This window comes from Schistocerca gregaria, chromosome 9, assembly GCF_023897955.1.
Source record: "Schistocerca gregaria isolate iqSchGreg1 chromosome 9, iqSchGreg1.2, whole genome shotgun sequence".
Classification (NCBI taxonomy): Eukaryota; Metazoa; Arthropoda; class Insecta; order Orthoptera; family Acrididae; genus Schistocerca; species Schistocerca gregaria.
The window spans coordinates 28,453,621-28,475,945 of NC_064928.1; the positions used below are offsets into that span (position 1 = coordinate 28,453,621).

Genomic DNA, 22,325 nt, shown 5'->3' on the forward strand with positions numbered 1-22,325 from the left:
CACGACACTACACAAAAATAAAAAACGAATTTGAGGATTCTTGAGTAGACGTTAAGACTCCAAATATCTTAGAATTGTAATATGGAAAGGGCGCCGAAATTTGTAAAGCTTTTTAAGAAGGCGCAAAACAATGTACCTACTAGACATATGTTAGATGATTATAAGCAAACTTTTTGTAAGAACCATTGTAAAAACTACAGCAAGGAAGAGATGCAACGACCAACAGGTTGCAACGCAAGAAGTATCAAGAAAGAAAAGGGCGTAATCAGCAAGACACGAGGACAGCAAGACCAACAGAAGGCCCTTGTAGCGAAAGTGGGTAATAAATTTGTCCGCTAGGTGGAATCCTGCTGGGATGGACAGTGACAGAGCCCTGCAGAGACGCGCTGAACGTCAGAAGGGGCTGATTGCACAGACAGACAAGCATACACCGGATTTTCACCGCTCGTAAACCCCAGGGCGCCCCTGACACTGCGGAGTGAGTAAAAAACGGCCGGACGAGAAGACCACTTGGGCAAGCCACCACTGGCAAAAAATATGCGTAAAAGTCACATTACTGCTATTAAACAGCATGCTGATGCACGAAACTGAATAAAGTTCCACAAAGTAAAAATGACACTCCCAAACAATTTATCAAACTGTTACTAAGAGGAGAACTTCAAAGCGACTAGTTATCAATAAATATTTCCATATCCTGCCCAGAGAAGAACCAAGAAGCAAGTAAGAAGTAGAAAAAAAGCATTAAGAACAGAAGTTGAAGATTCGCAAGATGGAGACCAAGAAAGCAGATGGGTGAAGAATAGACGACATACCTTCCCAAATCCCTAACCTATTGTAAACTAGTGGTCTGCGAAGTATTACAACGAAAAACGACCGCATTCAGCGACACATAACGATGACTTTCACGCATACAAAGCCAGTAAACCACGAGATTCTGCACTCACAGCTCCATTCCATTATGGGACCTCCACAACAGCAACACACACTTGCAAAGCGAACATGGAACGACGAACGAAGCTGTACATCAAATACTTGCCCACATCCATCTCGCTCAAGTCCATCACGTTCATGCAAAAACATTCGCCAACCTCATGCTTGAACATTCATAGTATTGTGTGAATGTGTGAAATCAAATTATGTGATATAGGAATTGTACAAAAGAAATATGTGAAAAACTAAATAAGTTAAGCACACCAGACAGCTAATAAACTACAAAATAATAGTCATTGACTATGGATTTAAGTAAAAAATAGACTATGGATAACAATAAGTCATTAGTTCTGAAATGGACAGTATATAAAGAGACAATATGCCACTTATTTTCTCTTCATAAAAATAAAAGAATAACTATATTTTACTTATTTTCTCCTTATAAAAACAAAGAACAAAAATTATCTTGTTGGATGTTTTCCCTTTTTTTTAACATTTGTACCATTTGTTAGGATAATATCTCAATACTTGTGTATGTATATTTCTTTGTCAAAGCAATTCTAGGAAATAATTCTGATTTGTTAGTGTAACAATTTTGAAATGAGTACCTAGAAACTTGTACATGATATTTAGAAAATATGTTAGGAATAGATTTTACTCAATTACTACATTTATAAAAACAATATTTCTAAGAAAATCGATGTGAAAGACTCCTCACTTTCGAAAACAAACTTCTTAAATAAAACAAACTTCACACTTAAATGAAGAAAGAAAATAATTAAAAATTAATAATTGTATAAAAATATTTTTCTCGGGTCATTTTTAATTATAATGTGGAAGAATATAAAAATATAAATTAGTAATACCAACTAGCATAGAACAGAATAACGTGGCTGAACAGTAGGCAACAAAACTTAGACACCGGAATAATTTTTGACTGACTTAGACAACGATTCAATCATTGCCTAAATTCAGTGCAAAAATTAAATTCGAAGGGTGGTAATATGTAAGGTGTCAGAAATCCAACACCTTCCACGAAAACCCTGACATGATAAGCAAATCCAGTAGTATGTCACATAGCTCGGAATAAATCGTGACATTAAATTAACCAAAGTAATACGAGTAACGAGTGAGCACAGACTAATACAAGAATGCCTAAATGCATGTCGTACCATCCCACCGTGAGGCACACGCAGTTCCGAGGGGAGGAACGAGGACGGAACCCGAGAGCAGAACCGTGTTAAACTAGAAGGCCCTACGATAAGGGACGGACTGGACACCCACGTCGCCAGCCTTCCTCTAAGACTACCACCCGCACATTTAGGCGTGAGACTTTTCGCGTCCCTGTTACGTCAAGGACCACCCTCCAGCCCATGTTAAAAGCTAGAGCCCTCCAGAAAAACAGTATAGATCTTACGATAACACAAAAAGGGCCACTACCACCCGCAAGTTTTAGCGTGAGACTTTTTCGTGTCTCAGGTACGTTATATAGTTATTGAGAAGCCACATCAGCCACTGTAATTTACGACAAGTTAGATAAGTAATTAAAGATAATTGAGGGTCACTGTAGACCATTTTGATAGTTTTCTCTTTTGTGAAACTTAATTTAAACCTAGATTATAGATGTGATATGGCATAGGTCATCTTTCGGCCGATTGTAGAACTTGGGAACTCATTCAGGGAATATTCGTTCACATTTTTGTTCAACGCAGTTGGTTTTTACCATCCTGTATTAAAACATTTCCTTTTATCAACAGTGCAATTTATAAACGATGTTTTGTGATTAGAATAAATTTCCAATGGTAAACTTAACTGCTTTTTCGACGTTATTTTACCAGCTAACTAAAAATAGGAAAGCCTTGAACCCCTTCCACTAAATTTAGCTAGTATTAAGATTCTTTTACAGGGAGTGCAGTGGAGCTGACGCTGAGATCATTAAGTATTTGGTTATATCATCGCTAATCTCACTGAACTCTTCTGAATTCTACACGTCATGTGTGGTCTGGCGTCTACTTACCAGCAACAGGTCCCAGGTTCAAACTAATTAATTCCCTAAAAAACACGTTCAGAGCGTCGTTGTGCGAAAGTGGTAGGGAGACACAATATAGAACAAACAGACACCACTATGAATGTTTAGAAATTTATTAAGTAACGTGTGAGACCCCGAACGGGTGAAGCATGAGTAGGTTCTTTGATACAACCAGTACTGCACTAGGTAAACGGTGACTAAGTGGGAAAACCATGAACATAACACCAAATAAACACTCATTGAGAGGCTAATGGAACCTATGAACCGACTGCAAACGACAGGACATGTGGCACGGCCTAAGTAAGTAAAATCAAGGCATATATGCCGTTGAACGCCGAGTTCTGCACCTCAGAAGTCCCTCACCGTACAAGTGCCGACTCCGCACCACGTTATGGATACCAACACACAGCCGTGCTGTCAGCTATCACGTGGCTCAGCTCGCGTACACATCATACAGTGGCCACCGCCAGAAGGGACCGTAGGCTTACTAAATAAAAGCTAGACCGCGGATTGGCGCTAGTGTCGCATCCCCACTTTGAACGTGACAGAAGTGCGTAAACATGGTTGGTTCGTGTGCTTCTTTTAATTGTAACAGTATAACGGAAGCAAAGACGAAGACGGAAACAATGTTTCATTTGACACGTCAGTCATTTCTGGGTGTTTGTTACTTTCTATCACTTGTATATAGTATTTTCATGGAGAAATTATACATCATGAGCGTTTGTTTTTGTTTAGGTTTCCCCTTAGGCCGGCCGCGGTGGCCGTGCGGTTCTAGGCGCTCCAGTCCGGAGCCGCGCTGCTGCTACGGTCGCAAGTCAAATCCTGCCTCGGGCATGGTTGTGTGTGATGTCCTTAGGTTAGTTAGGTTTAAGTAGTTCTAAGTTCTAGGGGACTGATGAGCACAGCAGTTGAATCCCATAGTGCTCAGAGCCATTTGAACCATTTTTTTCCTCTTACAAATGATTTTCAAAATCGGAAATGGATAGTTGCTACTCGGAGAGAGAACTTCCAACCGACAGCAAATTATTTGCTGTGCTCTCTTCATTTTGAAGAGAATTGTTACATGGAAAATTGTGTAAATAGATGTCAACTGAAGGACGATGCCATACCGACAGTATTTGGATTTCCAACTCATTTGAAAAATGAATAGTGTCCTGGAAATTGTGCAATATGGGCCTAGGTTAAATAGTGTGGAAATACTGTCAGTGTGTATAATTTTGAACGTTCCTTTTCCAGGTTACCAGGGCAATCAAATATATATTAAGTATGAACCAGAGGCAGGTCGAATAACTGCGTTTAGATAGTTAACATGTGTTGTCAGGTGGTGATTATACTTCGTAAATGGTCAAATATTTGATCAAATGTTGCAAACTCAACCAATTTCAGAGGTGCTATCAGTGTTAAAAACTAATTTGCAAATGAAATTCCTACGGTATTTGTGATATGGGTTATTTCAATTAATCATACCAAAATTAGAGTGTAGACTGTCGTAAACTAAGCGTGCAAAATGTACACAGTAATCGGCAAAAAGCAAAGAGGACCTGACAGGAAAATTACGTGAATTAAATAATAATCGTACTGTCTGCTACTTTAAAAGTTTCATGTAAGTATCAAATGCAAATAACTCGATGTAAACTCTCTCCACCTTGTCAGGAAAGAGCCTTACATTCTTAAATTTCGCGTCTCTATGCAGACGTATTTCGGAAATTAGGAAACTTAATTCATTTAAGTATACTGTTAAAATAGACTGGAATACTCAGTACTTTTATAAACAAACATGTGTTTAATTTGTGCTTCAATTTGGTCTTTTTGCGTCTGTCTCTTATACGTCAAATCACAAGCCCAGTACTAGGATTCATCCCTACAAATGGCGGCGATAAGCTGTTTCAATTGGGGGACAGTTGCCTCGCTTCTCCGCTACGGCGTGATAGGGACTTGGAACGGGCATCCAGGACGCGAGGGACAGCCGAAGAAACCGTAGCTCAAAACACAGCCGCACCCGCACGCTTTCTCCCAAATGGCACCCGCTACTAACAGCGCTAGAACCACATGTTAACTAAAGTAGAGCTGATACAGAACAAACACTGAAAGAAAAACATGCAACGTGTGTGGTACCGATAGCTACGATGCCACACCGTAGTTCCGCTCTGCTAGGTTGGCACTGCCACGAGACAGACGACAGCGCCCTCTAGCCGGTGCTGTCGAGGTCTACGACCTCCGCGGCTGCTTCAGCCCACTTCATCAGGTGCGGCCAGACAGGACACTTCGCTTCTTAACTTCGCACCACCTTGCAAGTTATGTAATATGTTTGCATATGTTATTCGCTAGTAAAGGTGCCTTAACTGTATCTGCAGTACCGAGAGGTTAGTACCTTTTCCCGTTCCTTGCGCACGCACCCCCTCCCAGGCGGGATACAAAAGATGGCGACCATCAGGGATTTTTTTTGCCTTTCCTGTTATTTCCTTTTTTGCTCGCTAATGCTTTAGCTTTTTTGTACTTTCCAAAAGTGGTTCAATTGGCTCTGAGCACTATGGGACTTAACATCTGAGGTCATCAGTCCCCTAGAACTTAGAACTACTTATACCTAACTAACCTAAGGACATCACGCACATCCATGCTCGAGGCAGGATTCGAACCTGCGACCGTAGCGGTCGCGCGGTTCCAGACTGAAGCGCCTAGAACCGCTCGGCCACACCGGCCGGCGTGGTTTCCATCTGTGACGGTGTGGGTGTATGAGTGTTCCCACCATTTGCTATAAGACTTTCATTTGTGTAAACCGTGACTTCGCCACAGGAACAGGCTTCGCTGTCCGATCTTGTACGTTTTCAGGCTTAGCAAATGACGCAGCTGCTCGCTGCCATAAATGGACTGATCACACTACAGACTGCAGGTACTTCGGCGCCTCCGACGCCACCGCCTGTACCGACGCCGTCGCCTTCAATCCTGACGTTGAACGCTGTCCAGAATACATCGCTCAGCTCGAGGCACACTTCGCAGCTTACTACGTACCAGGTACATGGCGGCTTGCCTTTTTTCGTTGCCAATGCGAGTGTTGTGTTGTACCGTGTGCTCGTGAAATTGTTTCCCACCACCCGCCCAGAAACTAAAACTTACGACGAAGTGATTGATGCTTTGAACTCCCACTTGCGAGACAGTGTAAACGTGGCATGTGCACGTTACAAATTCTTTCGTCTCCGGCGTGGCTCTACTCAGTCGAATAAATCTCGGTTAGCGGACCTTCAGGGACTCACTTCTGACTGCGACTTCAGTTGCTCGTGTGGACGCCCATATGCGGACATAATGATTAGAGACGCTGCTGCGCAGAATGTGGCGGATTACCGCATCCGCGAACAAATGCTCAAATTTGGAAACCTGTCTTAGCAGGAAGAAGTGGACTTGCTAGACAGACGAGATACATTAGACATGGCTACTTCCGCGTTCGACGTGACCCCGGGTGTGTGTACTGTTAGCAGGGCACAACACACGCCCTCCAAGCCAGCCACGCCGCGCCGCGCCGCTGGCGCGCACGTAAACATTGCTCAAACCAGGCACCCTCTAAGGAACTGAAGTCATGTCCGAACCGCTTTCGTGCACACCCACGGGACAGCTGACCATCCCGTCTAGCACAGTGTTACTTTTGTAATAAGAAAGGACATGTGCGAGCTGTGTGTAGTAAGAGAAACTCTGCTTCACAACATGTCTCCCGTTCGCGTGAGACGCGTGGGCGTCACCGCAACGATCGTGATTCACATCAGCCTGTGGACGTTAATGCCATTTATTCAAAGCCTTCTGCTTCACGTCCTTCGATAGCTCGTCGTGTGGATCAAGCTTTGCCGAACACTTCCTCTCGCATTCAGTGCCCGCTTCGTCGTTCGCATTCCACACTGACTGCATTTACTGGACAGGAGATACCAGTGCTCCGCCTGTGTAGTTTGCTAGCCACGTATGGTGCAACGACCCGTACAGTGTCTTTCCATGTGCTAAGCTCTGGTGGTGCTACGAACATTTTCGGCATGGACACATTTGAACGTTTTGGCCTCGCAATTCCGGACAATGTACTTTGCACCAACGCTAGTCACCATGCAGACAGTGTTGCCGCACTGTGCGGTGATTTTGCAGAACTCTTTTCTAATGGCCTTGGTTGTGCCACAGACTTTGCAGCGCACGTAGTAGTTAAAGACAATTCCATGCCTCTTTTCCGGCGCGACGCCGTAGCTGCTGAACTTAGGCATTTGCAAGACAGTGGTGTAATTGAACCTGTTTCTGCCATGGACTTCGCCTATACAGTGTATGAACAAAACCAAACGACCGTCTCCGTATTTGTGCTGACTTTAAGTCATCAGTAAATCCCCGGACATTGGTAGCTACATTTCCCTTAACGCAACCTGAAGACATTTTTGATAAGCTTGGTGCTGGCCGGTGTGGCCGAGCGGTTCTAGGAGCTTCAGTCTGGAGCCACGCGACCGCTACGGTCGCACGTTCGAATCCTGCCTCGGGCATGGAGGTGTGTGATGTCCTTAGGTTAGTTATGTTTAAGTACTAAGTCAAGGGGATTGATGACTTGGGAAGTTAAGTCCCATAGTACTCAGAGCCATTTTTGAAACGCGTCTGGTGTAATTCTTTTTAATTAGATTGCAGTCAGATCAAGATAGGTACCCCATAATAACATGTTAATAGGTGCTGCGGAAGAGAGCCACACAAGCAATCGTATGAAATGGGTTAAATTTTGACAGAAATATTTCTTTGCTGGGTAACCAGCGCATGCGACTTATGTGCCCGTGCCTTTGCTATCCGGGACCGTTCCACATTCACGTATGTTACTTTATTACGTGGCAACCACTTTCGGGGACTCAGTACATTACCTTAAAGCCTTAGCTGTCGCTGAGGAGGTGAACCCCGACTGTATACAGGATGTCATCAATGAGCAACATCTACGAACTGGCTGCTGTAACAGCGATGTTGTGTCTGTTGAAGGCTGCAGACACAACATCGCTGTTGCAGCACTCTGCGGAGGCCAGTTCGTAGATGTTGGCCACTTACGGGATTATATGGAGTTCACCCCTCAGCGTCAACTAGGGCCTCAAGATGGTGCACTGTTGGCGAAACTGGTTATTTCATTTTATTACGTAATCGAACGGCCAAAGTTCCGAGCACCGTCGATAATAAGTATTGGCATACCAAAACATTTCACATTCTTTCCGAATTTTAATACCGTTGTTACCTCTTCGCGTCAGAAACTTTCCCACGAACTACATACGTCGAATACCCCCCCCCCCCCCCAAGACAACACTGGGGTGTTATTCCAATGCTGGACAGGCCTGGTGATAGTGACAATGTAGGGGGAAATAGGCTGAGGATGTGAATTGAGGTTTGTCTTGGGGAAGTTCTCCATTTAGGTAGTTCACGCAGCACTGTTCTCCGAACAGAGGTGGTGCCGTAATGGTGAGCGTTTCTGCCTTGTAAACAAGAAGATCTAGTTTCGAGGGGAATACGGAAGCGTCCGATCCGGCCCGTCTGCTTTGATCCATGACGTCACAAATATGGCGGAAACGACCATAAACCACGATTCCAATATGGCACATATAAAGTCGTTACGTACACATTATGAAGACGAAAATATACCGAAAAACAAATACACACACACGTTCCACAGGAAGCCTAATGACACTAACGGGACAAGCGCGGGAAACAGTTTTTTTTTTGGGTCGGGACAAATTAAATACGTACAAACTTAGACACCCACTCCCATACAAAACCACACAAAACGACGTAAAAAACCGACATCACAAAACTCCCCAAATACCACTAAACACAATATGATCTGGAATCGAACAGTTCCCTTGACCTATATAGCTCAACAGCAGCTCCGGATCCCATAAATTAGGATCAAACACTTCCCTTGGCCTATATAGCTCAAAAACATCTCGTCATACCAATATAAACATACATAGCCACACAAAGGGATCGAACACTTCCCTTGACCAGCGCACTGTTAATTTTATCCGTCATATCCATTCCTGAACGAAAACAACAACCGATTAATTTTACTAAAATTACCACACGATGTACAGCGAACAACACTAAATTAACCCTGACCCAAAATCGTTAACTCACTGAAACGAATTCCGCTACAAACACAGACGACACTCGAACAACTCTGGATAATGAGCAAAAGCAAACTGAGTCCATTACAGAACACAAACGAAAACTCTGAACATACCACCAGAGAGCACAACAAACCACAACACGACGACATGTACAAACACGCCACTGTCACAAACCAAACTCCGCGCCATCATGACGTCACACACAACACCCTTCCGTCACGGGTCAAAGCCGACGCGTGGGATCGGACGCTTCTGTCAACCCGTTTCGAGTCTTGGCTGTGGCACACATCTTAATTGATTTTTTTTCAGCTTAAATGTCCCGGGGCAGATTCAGTCATAAGATATACAAGGTGAGTCACCTAACATTACCGCTGGATATATTTCGTTTTTTTTTTTTTGCTTTTTTTTGGTCGTCAGTCTACTGACTGGTTTGATGCGGCCCGACACGAATTCCTTTCCTGTGCTAAACTCTTCATCTCAGAGTAGCACTTGCAACCTACGTCCTCAATTATTTGCTTGACGTATTCCAATCTCTGTCTTCCTCTACAGTTTTTGCCCTCTACAGCTCCCTCTAGTACCATGGAAGTCATTCACTCATGTCTTAGCAGATGTCCTATCATCCTGTCCCTTCTCCTTATCAGTGTTTTTCACATATTCCTTTCCTCTCCGATTCTGCGTAGAACCTCCTCATTCCTTACCTTATCAGTCCACCTAATTTTTCAACATTCGTCTATAGCACCACATCCCAAATGCTTAGATTCTCTTCTGTTCCGGTTTCCCCCAGTCCATGTTTCACTACCATACAATGCTGTACTCCAGACGTACATACTCAGAAATTTCTTCATCAAATTAAGGCCGGTATTTGATATTAGTACTCTTAGCCAGAAATGCCTTTTTTGCCGTAGCGAGTCTGCTTTTGATTTCCCTCTTGCTCCGTCCGTCATTGGTTATTTTACTGCCTAGGTAGCAGAATTCTTTAACTTCATTGACTTCGTGACCATCAATCCTGATGTTAAGTTTCTCGCTGTTCTCATTTATACTACTTCTCATTACCTTCGTCTTTCTCCGATTTACTCTCAAACCATACTGTGTACTCATTAGACTGTTCATTCCGTTCAGCAGATCATTTAATTCTTCTTCACTTTCACTCAGGATAGCAATGTCATCAGTGAATCGTATTATTGATATCATTTCACCTTGTATTTTAATTCCACTCCTGAACCTTTCTTTTATTTCCATCATTGCTTCCTCGATGTACAGTTTGAAGAGTAGGGGCGAAAGGCTACAGCCTTGTCTTACACCCTTCTTAATACGAGCACTTCGTTCTTGATCGTCCACTCTTATTATTCCCTCTTGGTTGTTGTACATATTGTATATGACCCGTCTCTCCCTATACCTCACCCCTACTTTTTGCAGTATCTCGAACAGCTTGCACCATTTTATATTGTCGAACGCTTTTTCCAGGTCGACAAATCCTATGAACGTGTCTTGATTTTTCTTTAGCCTTGATTCCATTATTAGCCGTATCGTCAGAATTGACTCGTGCCTTTACTTTTCCTAAAGCCAAACTGATCGTCACCTAGCGCATTCTCAATTTTCTTTTCCATTCTTTTGTATATTATTCTTGTAAGCGGCTTCGATGCATGAGCTGTTAAGCTGATTGTGCGATAATTCTCGCACTTGTCAGATATTGCCGTCTTCGGAATTGTGTGGATGATGCTTTTCCGAAAGTCAGATGGTATGTCGTCAGACTCATATATTCTACACACCAACGTGATTAGTCGTTTTGTTGCCACTTCCCCTAATGATTTTAGAAATTATGATGGCATGTTATCTATCCCTTCTGTCTTATTTGACCGTAAGTCCTCCAAAGCTCTTTTAAATTCCGATTCTAATACTGGATCCCCTATCTCTTATAAATCGACTCCTGTTTCTTCTTTTATCACATCAGACAAATCTTCACCCTCATAGAGGCTTTCAATGTATTCTTTCCACCTATCTGCTCTCTCCTCTGCATTTAACAGTGGAATTCCCGTTGCACTCTTAATGTTACCACCGTTGCTTTTAATGTCACCAAAGGTTGTTTTGGCTTTCCTGTATGCTGAGTCTGTCCTTCCGACAATCATATCTTTTTCGATGTCCTCACATTTTTCATGCAGCCATTTCGTCTTAGCTTCCCTGCACTTACTATTTATTTCATTCCTCAGCGACTTGTATTTCTGTATTCCTGATTTACGCGGAAAATGTTTTTACTTCCTCCTTTCATCAATCAACTGAAGTATTTCTTCTGTTACCCATGGTTTCTTCGCAGCTACCTTCTTTGTACCTATGTTTTCCTTCCCAACTTCTGTGATGGCCCTTTTTAGAGACGTCCATTCCTCTTCAACTGTGTTGCCTATTGCGCTATTCCTTATTGCTGTATCTATAGCGTTACAGAACTTCAAACGTATCTCGTCATTCCTTAGAACTTCCGTATCCCACTTCTTAGCGTATTGATTCTTCCTGACTAATGTCTTGTACTTCAGCCTACTCTTCGTAACTACTATATTGTGATCTGAGTCTATATCTGCTCCTGGGTACGCCTTACAATCCAGTATCTGATTTCGGAATCTCTGTCTGACCATGATGTAATGTAACTGAAATCTTCCCGTATCTCCCGGCCTTTTCCAAGTATACCTCCTCCTCTTGTGATTCTTGAACAGGGTATTGGCTATTACTAGCTGAAACTTGTTATAGAACTCAATTAGTCTTTCTCCTCTTTCATTCCTTGTCCCAAGCCCATATTCTCCTGTAACCTTTTCTTCTACTCCTTCCCCTACAACTGCATTCCAGTCGCCCATGACTATTAGATTTTCGTCCCCCTTTACATACTGCATTACCCTTTCAATATCCTCATGCACTTTCTCTATCTGTTCATCTTCAGCTTGCGACATCGCCATGTATACCTGAACTATCGTTGAAGGTGTTGGTCTGCTGTAGATTCTGGTGAGAACAACCCGGTCACTGAACTGTTCACAGTAACACACCCTCTGCCCTACCTTCCTATTCATAACGAATCCTACATCTGTTATACCATTTTCTGCTGCTGTTGATATTACCCGATACTCATCTGACCAGAAATCCTTGTCTTCCTTCCACTTCACTTCACTGACCCCTAATATATCTAGATTGAGCCTTTGCATTTCCCTTTTCAGATTTTCTAGTTTCCCTATCACGTTCAAGCTTCTGACATTCCACGCCCCGACTCGTAGAACATTATCCTTACGTTGATTATTCAATCTTTTTCTCATTGTAACCTCCCCCTTGGCAGTCCCCTCCCGGAGATCCGAATGTGGGACTATTCCGGAATCTTTTGCCAATGGAGAAATCATCATGACACTTCTTCAACTACAGGCCACATGTCCTGTGGATACAAGTTACGTGCCTTTAATGCAGTGGTTTCCATTCCCTTCTGCATCCTCATGCCGTTGATCATTGCTGATTCTTCCGCCTTTAGGGGCAATTTCCCACCCCTAGGACAAGAGAGTGCCCTGAACCTCTATCCGCTCCGCCGCCCTCTTTGACAAGGCCGTTGGCAGAATGAGGCTGACTTCTTATGCCGGAAGTCTTCGGCCGCCAATGCTGATTATTTATCAAAATTTAGACGCTACCCCTATACCACGGCTGCCACAATACGTTGTTTCATATCCTCTGTGATTGTAGGCACATCACAGTACACATTCTCCTTTAACGCACCCCACAGAAAGAAGGCCTGAGGCGTAAGATCAGGAGAACGAGCTGGCCTATTTATGCGTCTTCCACGTGTTATAAAACGCCCGTCGAACATCCTGTCAGCCTAGTGTTAATTGCGAAATGTGCAGGTGCACCATCATGCTGATACCACATACGTCGACGCGTTTCCAGTGGGATATTTTCGAGCAACGTTGGCAGATCATTCTGTAGAAACGCGACGTATGTTGCAGTTGTTTGGGCCCCTGCAATGAAGTGAGGACCAATGAGGTGGTCGCGAATGATTCCGCACCATACATTTACACGATCGCTGTCGCTCTACCTGTCTGAGCCAGCGAGGATTGTCCACGGACCAGTAATGCATGTTCCGTAGATTCACTGCCCCGTGGTTTGTGAAACCCGCTTCATGGGTAAATAGGTAGAACTGCGACGCATTCTCTGTTAATGCCCATTGACAGAATTGCACTCGATGATTAAAGTCATCACCATGTGATTGCTGATGTAGCGACATATGAAACGGGTGAAAGCGGTGGTGATGCAGTATGCTGCTCGTCGACCGTGGCCCGTGTTTGTTAGAACACACAACTGAACGTCGGTGGTTTCAATATTAGGTTACAATATCTCCGGATGTAATTAACATTTTACAATGCAAGAAACGGCACTGATTACGTATTTATGTATATCTTCAGATGTGCTAACAAAACTAACGGTGTTCCATTAAAAAAAAACGTAGGTTTGTGTTAAAAATATACTAACGCGCCTTTTTTATGGTTTGTATTATCAATTACACTAGCCCCTCTCCTGACGTTCGGTCTGTGGAATCGGTTCGTCAGTATTTGATGTGGTTTACGAAATATATCCAGCGGTAACGTTAGGTGACTCACCATGTATAACTTCAATTATATTTCCTTCCTCTCAGAATTTCGGCATACGATAGAAGTTGTAATGCGGGCTAAGCGGCGTAGAAGCAGACGCAGTAGTGGACGGTGCCACTGCCGGAACGCTGGTGCCTACCTGCAGGAGGGTCATGCCGTCGGCCACGATGGCGGAGACCTCTCGCTCGGACAGGTCGTCCGGGATGAGCAGGTCGGGGTCGACGCCCGTGCCGGTGGTGCAGAAGCTGCGCAGCGCCGCGAACAGCGCGGCGGCGTGCACGTCGGCGGGGGCGGCGCCGCCCCTGCTGTCGGCGGCCAGCCGCGCGCTCAGGAAGAGGCCGCCCTCGTGGAACGCCTCCAGGAAGTTGCCCAGCAGCTGCAACACGCCGGGCCAGCGCTGGCTGTACAGAGCCGCTGCAAAGCTGGGGCAGCGCCGGTTTAGCAGTTCGAGACACTGCGGTCTTGTTTAATAACTGTTCTCGTGTACTGACCACATTTTTATTATTTCCAGAAACAGTCGGTCATTTTCAAAGGCTATAAAATACAACAAAAATCTTCTATCAGAAGGTACACTTGATCAAAAGTATCTGAACACCTGGCTGAAAATGACTTACAACTTGGTCGCGCCCTCCATCGGTAATGCTGAAATTCAATATGGTGTTGGCCCTCCCTTAGCCTTGATGACTGGTGTCACCGCCAGACACCACACTTGCCTTCAAATCGGCCGCGGTCCGTTAGTATACGTCGGACCCGCGTGTCGCCACTAGCAGTCATTGCAGACCGAGCGCCGCCACACGGCAGGTCTAGTCTAGAGAGACTCCCTAGCACTCGCCACAGTTGTACAGCCGACTTGGCTAGCGATGGTTCACTGTCTACATACGCTCTCATTTGCAGACAGTTTAGCATAGCCTTCAGCTACGTCATTTGCTACGACCTAGCAAGGCTCCATATTCAGTTACTATAAGTACTATCTTCCAGAAATGTATTCTGAACAGATAATATTGTGAATCATGTACCGTCAAGAACGACGTTCATCATTAATGGATTAAAGTTAAGTATCAAACTAATGAAGTCCGCTCTCTGACTTCTATTTCTTTGTCATGTTATAGACCTCACGTCAGTATAGTCCTTCCCTCCTCACGCCAGCCTGCTTGAGCTAAAACGCGTGCGTCCGCAGCTCGTGGTCGTGCGGTAGCATTTCTCGCTTCCGGGTTCCTGGGTTCGAGTCCCGGCGCGGTCAGTTATTTTCTCTGCCTCTTGATGACTGGGTGTTGTGTGATGTCCTTAGGTTAGTTAGGTTTAAGTAGTTGTACGTTCTAGCGGACTGATGACCATGGATGTTAAGTCCCAGAGCCATTTGAACCATTTAAAACGCGTGCATTTCGGCCTCCATTCCTAACACGGTGTTGGCTCTTCTGCAAACGCAGCAATGACAGCATCCACTCTCGCAGGCACACCTTCAATCAGGTAAACGCAAATGTCGTGTGACTAGGGCTTCCCATCGGGTACACCATTCGCCGGGTCCAAGTCTTTCGACTTGAGTGTGGACGGGGATGAAATGATGATGATTAGGACAACACAACACCCACTCCCTGAGCGGAGAAAATCTCCGACCCAACCGGGAATCGAACCTGGACCCTTAAAGATCGACATTCTGTCGCGCTGACCACTCAGCTACTGGAGACGGGCTTCAATAAGGTGCTGGAAGGTTTATTGGGGAATGGCAGCCCTTTCTTCGCGAAGACTTGCACTGAGGAGAGGTATCGATATAGATCGGCCAGACCTCGCACGAAGTCGGTGTTCCAAAACATCCCAAAGCCGTTCTATAGGATTCAGGTCAGGACTCTGTGCAGGCCAGTCCATTACGGGGATATTACGGTCGTCTAACCACTCTGCCACAGGCCGTGCATTATGAACAGGTGCTCGATCCTGTTGAAAGATGCAGTCGCCATCCCCGAATTGCTCTTCAACAGCTTCAAGAGTGGGAAGCAAGAAGGTGCTTAAAACATCAACGTAGGCTTGTGCTGTCACAGTGTCACGCAAAAAAACAAGGGGTGCAAGACTAAAAAAAGAAAAAAAACGAAAATTGCGACATGTAAGATAAGTAAGAAGGGAACAAGTTCTGTAAGGTAGAGACTGAACCGCCTAGAACCGCTCGGTCACACCTTGCCGTTTTCCACCGTTCAACCGTCCAATGTTTGCGCTCCTTACAGCAGGCGAGGCGTCGTTTGCTCCATCGTGAAATCCAAGTTTTCTCGCCTCCCGCCTTACTGTCCAAGTACTTGCAGTGGATCGTGATGCAGTTTGGAATTTCTTTGTGATGGTCTGGACAGATGTCTGCCTATTTCACATTCATCTATTAGGAACCTGTGGTACCCATATGTTGCTCTTTTCGCCATTGGGAGTAAATGCAATTCTCTACAGGAAATTCAACCCATTTTAGAGGGGCAATCTTGGAGCCCCATACATCAGTTTGTAATGGATCTCTATTTACGTGACCATTACGACACTCCAACCCCAGTTCTCGATACCAGTAATATCGTACTACTTTTCTGCGAAGTAACAGACATTTTTGTGACAATATTAACATTTAGTTTCATTAATGTATAGGTACTCCGATGCATCGATATATTACAGTGATATGGTTCTTGTGTGTATTCATTTCTATGAGTCTGTCATACTCTTTGACTTACTTGTAACCGTTGTGCCGCGAATCCGCACAGAACAGTCTTTGTTTCACTTTGGCAGAAGTTAAATTGTTATTTCGCTTTGTAAAAGAACAGTCAGGGCTTGTGTTTGGTTAAAGTGGAAATTAAATATATGAAGATTGATAGAAAACTGTTTTCTTGATGATGTGACAATTAAGAAGAAGTATATGTGAATTTACAAGAAGTTTAATAAAAATGTGGATCTTGAAACCAAGTCAAAAAGTATTTCTACCATACCATTGCTCTGATCTGGTATTGTTTGATCATTAAGAATTTCCTGAAAAACACATTTGTTAGGTCTTCAAATATTGCTAAAATACAGATCTGGACCTTCTAGCAGTCAAAGTGGAATCATCCTAGAATCAACAAGATGAGCCATAACAACTTCAACGACATCTACGTGGGAATCCATTCAAGATAAGTGCCAAATGAATGACTTTTTTACAGTGACCTCATTATTTCCATTCTGACGATACCATCCACAGTCAATAACTTTGTTGTTGTCCGATAAAGCGAACATATGCTGCATGAGCAACATCATTAATCTGATTTCTAACCAACTTTGCAATGGTGGTATTGTTAGAAGTTCCATCAATAAAATACGGCAACTATCCCAGGTTGCCTACGTAATTGAAACGCATTAACTCTCAGCATCAATTTAAAGCACCATCTAAAACACATTCACGGGAAAACCAGTGCAATATTAATGCTAACGGTGCACTTGCAATTGTGCTACCTTACATAACTTGTTCCCTTCTTACTTATCTTACATGTCGCAATTTTCGTTTTCTTTTTTTTTTCTTCATGAGTCAAAGAAAACTCTTACAGAAATAAGTATAATTATATACAACTATAAGCTGTGATTAAACGTAGAGCACCTGCAAAACTGAAAAATTAAAAATTATAGAGGTTACTATAGGGTGCGTAGAGCATTGGTTAGAAATGCCTCACTTGAAATAACAAACATAAGATATTCTGTGGTTCTATGACCATAAAACCGTTTTCTGTGAACGAAAGGCATTGTAAAGCGCTATGATCCAGTTAAAGAAGGGGGCAAGAGGAGAAACGGTAAACGAGATTAATCTTTTCTGATAAATGGCGTACCACTCTGTACATCACCCCCAAGACTGTGCAACTTGGCGTGGCTTCCCGCTGCGTTTCGTTTTGTGCTTAAGGCGAGTAAAAGTTTAGTTCTTTACAACACGTTGAGAGCCATTCGCGCGCGTTGGTCACAGGGCGACAGATTTTTCGCAAGCGGTTGCTCAGCGCCTGACGCTGCATGGCACAAGTTGAAAACTCTTGGCAACAGCGCTACTATATCTATTCCATAATGCTTTCGCGTTATGTTATTTAAAACTGGCATTTCATAAACGTCTGTAGTCACAGTATTACAGATCGTTTTACAGGAGTTTCTTATGTGTCAAAATTAATCTTGTGCACCCTTTATCCCCTTCCCCCTTTCTTTTATTGGGTCATGCCGCATTACAACACGTGTTGTTCATAAAAAAACAATTTCATGGATACACAACAACAGAAGATCCTACGTACGTTATTCCAAGTGTGGCAATTCTGACAATGACAGCTGATGGTTGTGGTAGAGCTGTACCTATTTCTGTAAGAATTTTCTTTGATTCGTGGAGTAAAATAGAAAACTGCGACTTGTAGCTTCCTGGCAGATTAAAAGTGCGTCGGACTGAGACTCGAGCTCGGGACCTTTGCTTTCGGGGGCAACTGCCCCACCAACCTTTATTTCTACTTTTTTTAGGTTGGTCTCGTTTTTTTTATGATTGTTCGTTCCATTTGTTCGGAGCAGACGTCCTACGACGCTTGTTCAAGTTCATCGTGGTTTTTTTTTTACTACAGAGGACGGCTAGCCCTCTCACCGAACACGCTGAGCTGCCACCAGAGCTAACCAAGCACCACTCCCGCTCCGTCCTCACAGCTTTGCTTTCGCCTGTGTTTCGTCTCCTGCCTTCCAAGTTGTGAAAGAGAACAAGTTATGTGAGGTGGCACAACTGCCAGTACTGCACTGGCTTTCGGATAATTCCTTTTTGCTCGGTGCTTTACATTAATCCTGAGCGTTAGTGCTTGTCGATTACGTAGGAAATCTGGGATGGTTGCTGTATATTGTTGGTGGAACCGATATACGGGGTTCCAAGTTTGCGCCTCTAAATCGGTTTGAATTTCCTGTGTAGACGTGCATTTGCTCCCATTGGCGGAAACAGCAACACATGGGCGCCGCCGGTTCCTCATAAGCAAATGCTACATGTCTCAGCTGGTATATATATTTTTAAATTCTTATGATCTTCACGAACTTTTAATGCCTACTATAAAAAAAACATATGTTAAGGGTGACCTGCTGATGATTCAAATTGAAAGTGGCCAGTACCTGTCGAAAGAAAATTAAGAGAAAATCATTCCCATCTAAATGAAATAGATAAATACACACATTAAAATAAGTTTTGCACCACCCAAGTACACAAAACTCCTGGAGATAAACGTTGACTGTGGATAGTGTATGACAGATACAGTCCACTGACAGTCACTGACCACCTCCCCCCGCCCCCACAAGATGTAAACAACCTTGCATGAGCAGCGCCTATTAGACGGAGGGGGTTCGACAGCCGATCAGTTCCAGTCATCCCACCTTTAAGTAGGTACACGGCTCGTGCTGCCTGAAGTTCAGCCATGCCGAGACGGCCAATACCACGGTTCGATCGTGTCTGCATCGTTACTTTGTGCCAGGAAGGGTTCTCAACAAGGGAAGTGTTCAGGCGTCTGGGAGTGAACCAAAGCGATGTTGTTCGGAGATGGAGGAGACACAGAGAGACAGGAACTGTCGATGACATGCCTCGCTCAGACCGCCCAAGGGTTACTACTGCATTGGATGACCACTACCTACGGATTATGGCTCGGAGGAACCCTGGCAGTAACGCCACCATGTTGAATAAAGGTTTTCGTGCTACCACAGGACGTTGTGTTATGACTTAAACTGTGCGCAATAGGCTGCACGATGCGCAACTTCAATCCCGACGTCCATGGCGAGTCCATCTTTGCAACAACGACACCGTGTAATACGGTACAGAGGGGTCCAACAACATGCCGAAAGGACCGCTCAGGATTGGCATTATGTTCTTTTCACCGATGAGTGTCGCAGATGCCTTCAACCAGACAATAGTCGACGTGTTTGGAGGCAACCCGGTCAGGCTTAACGCCTCAGACACACTGTCCAGCGAGTGCAGCAAGGTGGAGGTTCCCTGCTGTTTTGGTGTGGCATTACGTGGGACCGACGTACCCCTCTGGTTGTCATGGAAGACGCTATAACGGCTTTACAATACGTGAATGCCATCCTCCGACCGATAGTGCAACCATATCGGCAGCATTTTGGAGAGGCATTTGTCTTCATGGACGACAATTCGCGCCCCCATCGTGCACATCTTCTGAATGAATTCCTACAGGACAATGACATGGCTCGACCAGAGTGGTCAGCAGACATGAACCCTATCGAACATGCCTGGAATAGAAGTAAAAGGGCTGTTTATGGACGTGGCCCACCAATCACTGTGAGGGATCTACGCCGAATCGCCGTTGAGGAGTGGGACAATCTGGACCAACATTGCCCTGTTCAACTGTTGAATAGTATGCCACAACCAATACAGACATTCATCAATGAAAGAGGACGTGCTACTGGACATTTATCGGTCTGTACGGCAATTTGGACCACTACCTCTGAAGGTCTCGCTGTATGGTGGTACAGCATGCAACTTGTGGTTTTCTTGAGCATTAAAAAGTGTGGAAATGATGTTTATGTTGATCAATTGGTTCAAATGGCTCTGAGCAGTATGGGACTTAACATCTGAGGCCATCGGTCCCCAAGAACTTAGATCTACTTAAACCTGACTAACCTAAGGACATCACACACATCCATGCCCGAGGCTGGATTCGAACCTGCGACCGTGGCGGTCGCGCGATTCCAGATTGAAGTGCCTAGAAACGCTCGACCACAACGGCCGGCCATGTTGATCTCTATTCCAGTTTTCTGTACAAGTTCAGGAACTCTCGGAACTGAGGTGATGCAAAACTTTTGTTGGTGTGTGTAAATAAGTCCTAAAAACGCCTTAAAGGAAAGAAATGGGAAATATAATCCACCATTTTCTGGCCTACAGTGCCACAAAATGAATATATATTTAATTGAGCCCTGGCCTGCGATACTCAGGCAATAAAGGACTTTGCTTCAATTTCCGAACCATATTCGTGCAAAGGATCATGAAGGTGCCGAACGGCATCCTGCGAGAGGCTCTTCCGAGCATCTTCCAACTTCCGCTGGACTTCGGCAATGGCTCTCGCAGGCCTCGGAGAACGAGTGACTTGCTGCTTCACCGTGCCCCACACGTATTCAATTAGCGAGGCGTTTGGTGAGCTATATGGCCAGGGCAGTAGTTGGACACCACGGAGATCACACTGCGTTGTATCAGCCGTGCACTGTCCTCCTGAAAAAGCACATCACACTCCCGTCAAAGAAACGGCAGTAGCGCAGGGACAACAACCCTCGCAATGTAGCGGCCACTGATTACTTTAGCCTGCAGAACCACCAAATGTGATCACGAGCTGTAACTGATGACCACGTACACCAGAAAGCCCCGTGTGTCGTGGTCGAATGGACTCTGGAGTAGGTAGCTCACCAAGCCTACGCCATACACGTGTACGTCCATCAGTCGCCTACAGACTGACCCTACCTTCGCCCTGAGACAGCAGGCGCCACATCGCTCTCCACAACACGTCAGTAGCGACGCTCGGCTGTGCCGTGGTGTCAGCAGAGGCCTGGCCAGAGCCACACGTGGTCTTAATCCTCCTGAGCAGACAGTCCCCAACGGCACCTGATGACTCTGCACGCGCAACGCTTGTCCCAATTCCTTCCCTGGGTGGTGTTCGGTCGGCTACTGCTGCTTACACAGTCGTCTCTCTCGGCGTGCATCTGTACGACGCAGTTCAGAACCGGCTTCACGGGCGCGGCAATGTTGCACAGAGCTCTGTAGAAAGCAGCGACACGCCGTCGGTACGGTCTGCCCATGACGAGCAGCAATCCGTTGATCGTCCGTCCAGCTTCGTGCAGGCTCACAGTGCGACCGCGTTCGAGTAGCTTAAGATGTTCAACAGAAGTCCTAGACCGTGGGGCACGCTTGTACCCTAAACAGAATGTTGCAGAGTCTGTTCGCCCCTAACAGCACGGTCCCTCCCTGCCCAGTACAAAGAGACACGGCTGCTGACTGCCACACCATCACTGATGCAAAATGAAACACTAACACTACATCCCCTCAGTATGCACCCTGGTATAACTGGACACTGTTCCTAATAGTGTCGCATTTATTTTTCTTTCTGGCAGTCTATATACGCCCCAGTTCATTCTCTGGTACCGCGCGCAACGGAATTTGAATCCGCGCCAGACATCATGGACGTCGAAGACCCCTAGAGGTCTCTGCACCATAGCTGCATCGTAAGCTGTGGGGGCGCGCGCCTCCTGGCCAGCTTTTAGTGTGGGGGCGCCACAGTGGAACACGTGGTTCCAGCGGGCAATAGCGGCGCCTCCGAAAGAGTACTTAAGCAGGCGCCTCTCGCTCAGCCAGCCAGTCTAATCTCGCGTACGTCTGTGGACACATCGCCTTGCGTGTCTAACTTACTTACTTTGTTCTGTGTACGAGTGGACGTGTGTGTTAGGTTTCCTTGTGACTCTGTTGTCCGTTCATGTTGTTGTTCGTTCTGTGCTTCGTTGGTCGTGTCCGTCCTCTCCCGTTGTGTTGTTGTTCGCAGGTCCGCCGCGTTTTCCGTCATTTCAACCGCGCGACGGCCTCGCTCGCAGTTGCAACACATTCCATCAGCGCTGTGCGTTCTTTTGGGAGAAAGTCTGTGACGGCGTCAGTCGGGTGTGCGTCGAAGCAGCCGTCAAGTG

The 22,325-nt window shown here is 45.1% G+C and overlaps 1 protein-coding gene across 5 annotated transcripts in view; it reads right to left on the minus strand.

Annotated features, from left to right (window-relative positions):
- LOC126291558 (cytochrome P450 4C1-like) overlaps nt 1-22,325 on the minus strand; it is a 136,190-nt gene that overhangs the window by 42,260 nt on the left and 71,605 nt on the right. For all 5 annotated transcript variants that reach the window (XM_049985074.1, XM_049985071.1, XM_049985070.1 and 2 more), the window contains one exon: nt 13,810-14,046. In XM_049985074.1, the coding sequence (XP_049841031.1) occupies nt 13,810-14,046 (237 nt within the window). The remainder of the gene's footprint in view (nt 1-13,809; nt 14,047-22,325) is intronic.